General features: G+C 35.4%; 1 protein-coding gene across 1 annotated transcript in view; it reads left to right on the top strand.

The window, feature by feature from the left end:
- LOC145267095 (uncharacterized) overlaps positions 1 to 2,168 on the top strand; it is a 39,847-nt gene extending 37,679 nt beyond the window's left edge. The window contains exon 2 of the mRNA XM_080123092.1: positions 1,137 to 2,168. Coding sequence (XP_079979218.1) covers positions 1,137 to 2,117 — 981 coding nt within the window. The 3' untranslated portion in view covers positions 2,118 to 2,168. The remainder of the gene's footprint in view (positions 1 to 1,136) is intronic.
- The last annotated feature ends 8,476 nt before the right edge of the window (positions 2,169 to 10,644 follow it).

Genomic DNA, 10,644 nt, shown 5'->3' with positions numbered 1-10,644 from the left:
GAAGGCCTATTACCTTTTGGGTTAACGAATTCGGTAGCTGTGTTCCAACACATTATGCACAATATAATCTAGAAACCCGAACTCAAAGGCACCTTTGCCTACATAGATGACATTGTCATCGGAGGAAAAACTTATAAAGAATTGGACGAAAATATGAAAGCATTTGGAAAAGTTGTTGATCGTCTTGATCTGCAACTGAATCCTGAAAAATATGAATATCGTATAACCAAACTCAAGTTTTTAGGGCACCTATTGAAAAATGGAACACTCAGTCCTCATCCAGACAGACCCAAAGTTAGAGTAAAAAGTCAAATGAACAAGATCTGTTTGAACACGTTTTTATATTGCAAAAGGAGGGAGGACCTGTAAATTCTGCCTTGTCTGTCCACACTTTTCTCAATAACTACACCTTGGAACTTTTTGAAATTTTGTACAAACATTAAACATGATATGAGTAAAATAGTAACAGAATGGATTTTCCGGGAAAACTCTGTTTGCCCCCCCCCCAGGGGTGCCTTTCAGATTAAAATGACTGAAATTAACACTTTTGTGCTTATCAAAAAAAATTGATGCCTTGAATTTTTATAAAACTTTCTTAAAAATTGTAACTAACTGATTTCTATATAATTTTGTTTGTCTATACTTCGCAATAACTCTTGGGTGTGCCCCAGGGGCTATTTAGGGCTAATAAAAACACTTCATTTTTGGAAATATTTTACCATATTTGTCCAAAATTTTCTGTGTATGTCTATTTAGCAGTTTTGCATGGTGTTGAACTCAAATTTAAAATCTGTTAGGTTCTTGGGGACTTTTGGGGCTAAATGGGGGGGGAGGGCAAATGATGAACTTAGTCATTTCTTTTTTTGCAGAACTCAAATTTACATATGGTAAGGCCTAAAACTGCACCGTTTGTTCATTTTCACCAGAATTTGACGTCCCCGGGGGACTTTTAAGGCTAAATGGGGGGGGGGGGTACCAATGCTGAACTTAGTCATTTTTTATGCCTCATTCACTATGCACTCACGGAAGACCATGCATTCTTCACTTGTTATTTTATGTAGTGGCAGGCGGGTGTACCATTCACATCTATCAGAAAATATTGTTTTAATTTTTCTGTTTTTTTTTTCTTTTTTCAGTTTGCGACCTGGCTGTTTCTTAAAACGATCATGGATGATACCCCTATAATGGATATCCCCATAACAGATGTTCCAATACCAAATCTTCCTATAACGCATATGTTTCTGAACTGTGAGGTTTGTGGGTACACAGCCTCTTCGGGCTTCGGCCTTAAATCACACATGAAAACACACCTGAGCGATAAACCGTTCTGTTGCGAAGTGTGTCCGTCGAAATTCACACACATCTCGAACCTCAAGAAACACATGGTGATTCACACAGGGGAAAAACGATTCCCGTGCGACATCTGTGATGCCCGATTTTACCGAAATTCGAATTTGAAGCGCCACCTATTGACACATAGTGGGGAAAAGCCATACCACTGTGAATTCTGCGATAGCAAATTCTCACACAATTCAACGCTGCAGAACCATGTAAGGACACATACAGGTGAAAGGCCCTTTATTTGCAATACATGCGGGGCAAGATTCGCTTATAATTCAAACCTACGAAAGCACTCGTTCACCCATACTCGAAAAAAAACAGTAAAAAGCGAAACCAATCCTGATGCTAAACGGCCTTTTCAATGCGAGCTGTGCTTGCTCTGCTTCAGCAAGGATTCGAAACTGAAGTGGCATATGATGACTCACACTGGAGAGACACCATTCCCAGCTGAAGTGAAACGCGAAATGATATCCGCCGGACACTCTACTCTCGAAAAACAGGTGATACTTGAGAGCGGGGATAAACTGTTTCGGTGCACGATCTGTGGCGTCATTTGCACTAAGAATTCAAATCTTAAACGACATATGTTAACACACACTGGAGAAAAACCATTTCATTGCGAAGTCTGTGGTGGTAGATTTTCCCAGAATTCCACACTACAAAAACATGTACGAATACACACTGGTGAAAAACCGTTTCAATGTGATATTTGCCAAATGAGTTTCGCTCACAAATCAACGCTAAAAAAACACATGTTTACGCACATTTTAGTGTGAACGTATTATCGTGTAACTTGTGGCAATAAATAGTGCAAATCACATATACAACGTGGTGTTGAAACAAGTGTGTGAAACCATTCCTATAAATCCATATTGGTGGTTGTAGGTCTTAGAATTGAAAGCCATGTTTAATTTCAGAAGAGTTTCTGATGGGTTGCTATTCTGTATAAATCCTGGAGATGAAGAGTTTTTGGTGGGTAGCTGTTCTGTATAGGTCTCGGACTTTATAATTTTGCAGACAAAGAGCAAAAGATCCTTCTCGTGTTGACATGAAAAAAATTATGTGTCGGAATGCTAAAAGATTCAATATTTTTATGGGGAAATCTTGGTTTCTGATTGGTTGCTAGCAATTTGATTTCATTGGCCAGTCCCTATTGTCAGTGTCTATAAGTAGAACCTTCCTACTTTCAGTGATCATAACCTAATATATTGGATATAATAAGGATATCTCCTATCTTGAACTCTATTTCTGAATTAGTAGGAGTTTTGTGTGAGGAAAATATGTTTACGCTTTTTGTTTCTGTTAAAAATTATTCTATGAGAAAGCATATCGTGATAAAATCTATTGAGAAATGCAGGTATTAAATATGAAAACATTACCTAGTTCTCTAATATTGCCCAGGTTGCCGGATATTTTGGATAGCTAAGGGGTATATATCTAATTTTTACATATTTAAAATGCATATTACTCAGTCGGTTTTATCTTGAAAAGGTTACTCATGGAATAATATTTTAAAAAACTAAAACAAAAATATCTTGCGTTTCACGGATATTTTTCTCAATAATTTCATGTGTGATTTAGTGACTATCGGTAAAAGTTATGCATTTATTATATAAAAAACTTATAATATCTTCAAAATATGACAAAATTCTGAATGTAAAGTTTTATTTAATATGAAGAGACCAAATTGCAATTTTGTTATATATATACAATTATTTGTCTTAGAATTTAAAAAATATTGTGATATTTACGCGATGAGTTTTGTTCTCAAACCAACAATAAAAAAATGTTTACGCATATTTGTTTGAGCAAATTATCGTGTAACCTGTGGAAATAGATTTTGCTCTTTCTTTTCACACCCAAATCATATAAATATATACATATGAGGTAACAGGGTCAGTTGACAGGGGAAAGTCGAGGAAATCATGGGGGGAAATGATATCCCTGAGTGGCTTCCGGGCCTTGATAAGTGGTGACCACCAAAAAAAAAAAAAAAAGGATAAAGACCTGTGGAAATAGATGTTTCTTTTTTTTTCCATATCGAAATCATATAAATCGTTATGTTGAAATAAGTGCGTAGGATTATTTCTATAGGTTTGTATTGGCTGCGTTAAATTTTTATTAACTCGCAGCCTGCGTCCTATGCTTAGTAGAGATCACTTGAAAAGCATTCTGATGGGTTATTGAACACAAGATTACTTTTTATTGCAAATCCATCATGTGGTCGGATATTGTAGACTATGTTTCCATATAATCTCTTTTCCCATGTTTATGTAAGATTTTTGAAGGTAGAAAGAAAAGAATATATGAGATGGAATAAGAAGAATGAAGTTTTTTTGTTTTTTTTTTGTCACATTGAAATTGTATTATTTGAATTAATCGAACTAATATACTCATCTTGAGTGTTATTTGAACAATGTTTATATGGAGATATGTGCAGAACAGGAGACTTTGTTAGTTTGGTCACATTGAGAATGCTTGGTTTAGTAGATGTAGAACAGTTGAGGTAACAGAGTCGGTTACTTTGGAACCAGATTTCTTAAAGCTCTGACGTATGCCAGTGTATAAAATGAACGTAAAACCAGCTATAATATGTTATATCTCCCCTCCTTGGTTTTCATATATAAAGTAAATTTCACAGTGTATAAGGATTATTTGATACCGGAGATATTCATAATTGTACCCTATTTCCAAAAGGGGGGGGAGATATAACATATGAGAAATATTTGGAATCAAGTATCTCCTTGCTGTTATTTCAGATCATTTGAAACCATAACATCAAGTTTTAGTCTCCCCTCCATCAAAGCCAGAGGTTTTGGAGGAAATATGATATTTTTATAAGTAAATAATTATTTTCGCCCCCATGCTTATGCACTCATGAATATAGTTCGGTATTCAACCCCTAGGTGAAAAAGAATTTTTTATCATAACAAGTAAGGAGGAATATTACATCTGAACAGTATATGGAGATATATGCGGAACAGGAGACTTTGTTTGTTTGGTCACATTGAAAGAATGGATGAGAATGCTTGGTTTAATAGATGTAGAACAGTTGAGGTAACAGGGTCAGTTGACAGGGGAAAGTCAGGGAAAACATGGGAGGAAGTGATAAAATGAACTTGAGGGATAAAGACTTGGGCAGAGATAAGGTTACTTTGGAACTGAATTTCTTAAAGCTGTGACACATGCCAGTATATAAAATGAACATTAAACCAACTATAATATTGTCGAGTCATTGATTCAAGCATATGAAATGGAATCTAAGATGGTTATTCAGATTCAGTTCTACATGTGCAGGGTTCAAATAGCAGATAAAGCCACTAAAAGATTCAATATTCAACAAGTGTGTATAATTATTTCTATATCGACTGTGTGTTTAGCAGTACCGGAGGAGGAGGAGGAGGAGGAGGAGGAAAAGAACATAAAAAAAGTAACATCTTTGCTATTGCGTCCATCACCAAACCAGAAGTGGCAAAGTTTTAAATTAAGGCTAGTCAATTGAAAAGACTATTAAAAATATCAGCGAAAAAAGTAACCCCTCCTTGTAGAAAAGTGGCCAAAAGTTGATATTGAAGGAATTAATGTTTTTAGTCAATTTTTTTATATATTTGTTGCCCAAAGTGATGAAATTCAAAACGATACCGATCAACTGAAAATCCTCGCCTCTGTCGAAAGTTTTAGGCGGACATACAAACATACATGCATACAGACATTTAAATAGGTGAGATTTATATTATAGACTAGCGGGGGTGCCCGGGTGTAAAAGAAAAAGTTTTGGGAGAGAAGTAGGCTCGAACCCAAAGCCTTGAAGTGAATAGCCTGATGACTTACCATGACGCTGTGAGGGCAGGTAATTGAGAACAGTTTAAAATAAACATTTAAAAAAGCAGGTGGTTAAATGAATGTCAACGTGTGGTTTTCTAGGTTAAACATCATGCTATAGTAGTAGAGAAAATGCAATCAGCGCGAATTTTCTTACATAATAAAAGGTACAGATGGCCTCGTTTTGTAAATCGGACATATTATAATCTAGGGAGTATATAAAAAGTTCTAAGAAACAGTGACTCCTCTTAAGCGACCCCCTCCCCCCCAAAAAACCTTTGGCGGACATACAAAAAAATGCACACACACACAAACACACACATTTTCGCTTTTATATTATAAATGTATTAATTGGATTAATTGGACTGATCTCATCTTAAATGTTATTTGCACAATGTTTCGTTCAGTGTAACCTTCGATCTTCTTCAGGTAGATAAGTCACCATTTTCTAAAACAGAGTGTAAATAAGACTCAAGGTGAGAACATTGGTCCAATTAATCCACATAATACAATCATTCCTCATCTAAAAAATTTAGAATTGTAACATTGAAATTTTGATGTCAAAATAAGTGTGTATAATTACTTCAATAGGTTTATATCAACTGCGGTAGATTTTTTGTTATCTTGCATCCTGTGTTATTCACTTGCAACTTCTGTGAACTCGATTCACAGTTAGTAGGCATTACCTGAGAAGTGTTCTGATAGGTTATGTAAAGCGACAGACCCCACTAAGTAAGAAAGCAAAACTAGATAAGTTTGAAACTGATATTAGGAAAAGGCTGGAATCGAACCCAGTAGGCAAGTGTTAAAAGATAATAGATATTGAAATCCGAGGAATGCAGAACGATTGTCATTGTTCTTGCAAATAACTAAATATTATTTATGTCAGAGATTGAGAATTAATTTAAGAATTCAGTTAATTGTTTATTCTTTTAGAAATAACTGGATATTAAATATGTCAGTTAAAAGAATGGACAACAACAGGTTAAATGATACAATCTAATTTACGGATTTCTTTTGTTTATGAGAGGTGTTAGATACATGTACAAAGGGCACGGGTAAATTGAAATGTGATAGTCATAAAGAAAGGAGATTCTCAATATATTGAGACAGGGTTCGAGTTAGAGAAAATCACAGTCAGAGTGATAGTCAGTAAGAGACCAGAGTCAGACAGCGACTTAGTGAAGCTGATACCCTTAGAGGCAAAGGGGGAGAAGAGGAGACCATGTAGCCATACAAGCTTGAATTCCTTAGTCATCAATCAGCCGGCTGATGAATAATCACCATCAATATTTTGTAACTGTTTGTCTTCATGTCTTCATTACAACTGAAAGGTAAATGTCATCTTAAACGAACATTTGTATAACCGCCTTCAAGTATTAATTGGCTGTCCCCTTCTTCAGTAATGATTCTCCCCCTCTGATATAAAAGAACTGTATTACACATTCATTCAATAATGAATTCACATCTCTCTCACGGCTCTGTTGAAAATGTCATTATTATCTTCTGTTCTAAGTCACCCATTATATGTGTCTTCAATATTTTTTCTTTTTTTTTTAAAGTCAGCACTAACCCTATTCGGGTTTAACCGGCTTCTCCTGAAGGAGGAAGTTTCATGGCAGTATGAAATTCACAAGCGGTCCCCAGTTGCATGTATATCCCTGTAAGAGGAGATGACGACGTTAGGTTTTTGCAACTCTTGCAGGGAGGTGTCGACATCCTCCTGGAATTTCCAAATTGGTCACCCATTTTAGTAATGACCAGGCTCAATGTTGCTTAACTTCGGTGATCTGAATATGAATCCCCACTACTCAAAATTGACAGATTAGGCGAATTGTCATGTGGCCAGAGTTTTTTTTTTTTTTTTTTTTTACACAGGCGTCATCACATTATCAAGGCCAAGAGGCCACTCAAGGATAAGGGTTAAAGAGTGTACATTAGAAATTGGACAATATAGTAATCATTAGTAATGAAAATTCGGTAAATTTGATAACTTATATGGAATGGCTCATCAAGAACTTATTTATGTTAGACTTGAACACAACCATATTGTAGTCAGCCGGAAAGCAGGAAAACGGAAGACAATTCCACAGGCGTGCAGTTCTAAGAAAGAAGCTTTGTTCACGGAATCTACGTTTATGTTTAGGCACAGATAAAGAGTGGGGGGAATTATTGATAACGTTTTCAGCTAGACGAGTGTTTCTTGTGAAAGTTAGGCGAGGGGGGAACCATAGACTGAAACTCAGTCGAACACTTTCCATGAAAATAACGATACATCAGAGACAAACTAGCAACATCTCTTCTGTGAGATAGAGGTTGCAGGGAAGAGAAAAGGACATCTCCTACGAGGCTACGAAGTCTATTTTAAACTCTATCAAGGCAGGACAAGTCCTTTCTTTCTGGAGTTTGTAGACTATGATTCTCTTTTTCCCAATTTTATATGAAAGTAGAAAAATACGAAAGTGCGAGACGACAAAAAAAAAATTTCTTTCCTTCACATTAAAATTACATAATAATAATCATGCAATAAATATTGGTTATTTAACATACTGTATCGTTTGCAAATTCCTAGAACTCTTTTTTTTTTGTTTTGTTGTGTAGGAATAACCTGAAAAGCATTTTGATGAGATCAGCTGAAGAACGTTTTGATGGGTTACGATAAGCTGGGATGACTCTGGCCACCCAGGGTGACATTAAGCCATAAAGAAAAAATAAAAATGCGTGAAAAATATATGATACCTGCATTTTAAACATATTTTCCCGGTTTTATACGATTTTGTAATTTTACAGACACATTCTAGTGCAGCAACAAATATTTATTGTGGAGTTATTTATGCATTTTTATTTTTCATTTTTATCAATTGCTCAATATCACCCCGCATGGCCAGAGTCACCCCAGCCTATAGTACTAAACACTATCAATTTTATTTTTATTTCTTATTTTTTTTTGATTAGGTTGACTTTTGTTTAATGGTTTGAGGGTATCGGATTGACAGTTCCTGGCTGCTGTTTCCGACTGATAGTACAGGAGCCTTAACTCTTTGTTAGCGTTTAAACTGGCTGCTCCATCAACAGTTGTATAATATTGGGATGATTGTAGTGCCATGTCGTGCATAGAAAGGGACCCTGAACTCATCCCTTTCTTGAGGCCACAATCCTGTAGGTGAGGAAACAGCTGATGGTCTACTTGTATTGCATGTATGATATTAATTATGAATTTGTCATGTGGCAAAATATTGTAGACTATGATTCCATTTTTATCTAAGCTTTATAAAGGTAGAAAAAATGAATTTTTTCCTTTCCTTAACATTAAAATTGCTTATAAATTATGGTAGTGTGTATATAACCATTTCAATAAATCCTGTTTATTGGTTACTGTAGATTCTGTTTATCCCATATCTTGTGTTTTCTTTACGAAGTCTGTGGTGGTAGATTTTTCTTAGAATTCCACAACTCCCAAACTGTATGGATGCATATTGGCAAAAATCTGTTTCAATGTGATATTTGCTGAATGAGGTTCCCTCAAAAATCAACACTAAATAAACACATGTTTATGCATATTTTAGTGTGAAGTGTGCGTCCCTAAGGATGCTGGCTTTAACAGAGCAGAGAGGGAGAAAATAACAAAATACCAAAGAATTTATGTACGACATGAAAAGAAACTGGAATCTTAAGAAAGTATCAATCATACCAGTCATTATAGGAGCAACCGGGCTAATGAAGAAGAATTTCAAAAACTATTTTGCAAATATACCCAGGAAACCAAGTGCAAAAGAAATACAAACAATAGCACTTAAAACGAACAGTTGGAATCTTAAAAAGATCTCTTGGTTGGAATAACTAAACTAATGGGAGAATGTTTGGCATCCGGTAGAATGCCCCGTCCTCAGGCAAAACAAAGTGATAAGAAAATTAAAACAAAAAATAGTGTGAAAAAATTGTTGGGTAACTTGTGGAAATAGACTATGCTTATATGTAAGCCCCTTTTCCATTTTATATAAGCTAATGAAAGTCTGAAGTGAAATGAAGGAAAATAAAGTTTTGTTTTTTATTTCACATTGAATTTGCATAATTATAATGTTGCTGAAGTGATGCAAGTTTTGTGTATTACTATTTCACTAGGTCCATATTGGATGCAAGAGACTAAGGTTGCATCTTGATGCCTACATTATTTTCATTCTCTGGAACTATTTTTAGTTAATGGGTCTCGTTCTTTTAACTAAGTCAGGGTTTTCAAAAACCTTTTTTTTTTTTCTTTTTTTTTTTTTACGGCTTTTTCACCCCAAGCAAGGCACAGCGTCCGCTTACATGTAAGGGGCTACTATTTGGGACCAAAGCTACACAGATATTATGTAGGGAGTTGAGCAGCAAGATGTCTGTTCACATTACATTTTAACTTCTGCTTGTCAGGGAAGCAGGAACCCAGGAACGAATTCTAAAGACCAGCAATTCGAGGGAAGAAACTATTAGAGTAGAAGGCTATCCAGCATCTAGGGATCTCTACAGTGTAGAGGTGGGATTTTGCTGCTTGTCGGGTTAGTCGGGATATTTACGTGAAGGAGGTACAAGCACCTGGAGCTTGTCAGAGCACTTTCCATTAAAACACTTGTAAAATAAGCACATCGCCTAAAAAGTATTCTGATTGGTTACTGAAGATTAAATCATTTTTAATTGTGAATTTTTCATGTGGCCTGATTTTGTGGAGATCATAACTAGGACTAGGACAACAGCATATTCTTTTCCTTGTTTTGACTCTCGAGTGTGTATCCATTGATATCTTATATGCTTTTATATAGAGTGATGTGGTTCTCAGTTGATTAACTGTGTTGGATATATACTCAAGAGTCAAAACAATGATAAGAATATGCTGTTGTCATAGCTTTAATCATAACCTATGGTCGTATATAATCCCTTTCATGCACATTAATTTATCATTAATATCATACACGTCATTCCTGTTGCCATTAATCATCATTCATTTTGAATGAATTAAATGATTGGCATTAGTTTACCTGATATCTTTCTAGTTAGAATAAGAAGAACCAGACCAGATCAATATCCTTAAATGCTTCTGTGTAACGAAATGAATTGTACCGTTAATCACTTAGCCACCATAAACTCTCTGATGTGATTACAGAGTAGTTATTTTTAACCTCATACACATTTTGTTGCAGTATGTTAAAGCACCACACCTGTTATGTATTCACTGCGACCTGGTGTTTGTCCAGTCTATATAAATGTTAACATCTACTTTTGTCGCCGGTACAAGATATATACACACTAACAGCAAGTAAAAATCACAACACAGTTGATCTATAAAAATATATTGTTTTCATCTCACAACGAAAAATAAGCTTTTGATTATAAGTTATTACTGGTGTTTTTATATTTCTGAAAGGTGGGTGCATGGTTGGGTTGGATGTTGATGGTGAAGAAATGTGTAATTTTTGCTTCTCTCTGACCGATTTTCCACTTTTTTTT

Source organism: Euprymna scolopes, chromosome 42, assembly GCF_053919585.1.
Source record: "Euprymna scolopes isolate OS-2025 chromosome 42, ASM5391958v1, whole genome shotgun sequence".
Taxonomy (NCBI): Eukaryota; Metazoa; Mollusca; class Cephalopoda; order Sepiida; family Sepiolidae; genus Euprymna; species Euprymna scolopes.
The sequence above is the reverse complement of the archived record's forward strand: the minus strand, read 5'-3'. Positions and strand labels throughout refer to the sequence as shown.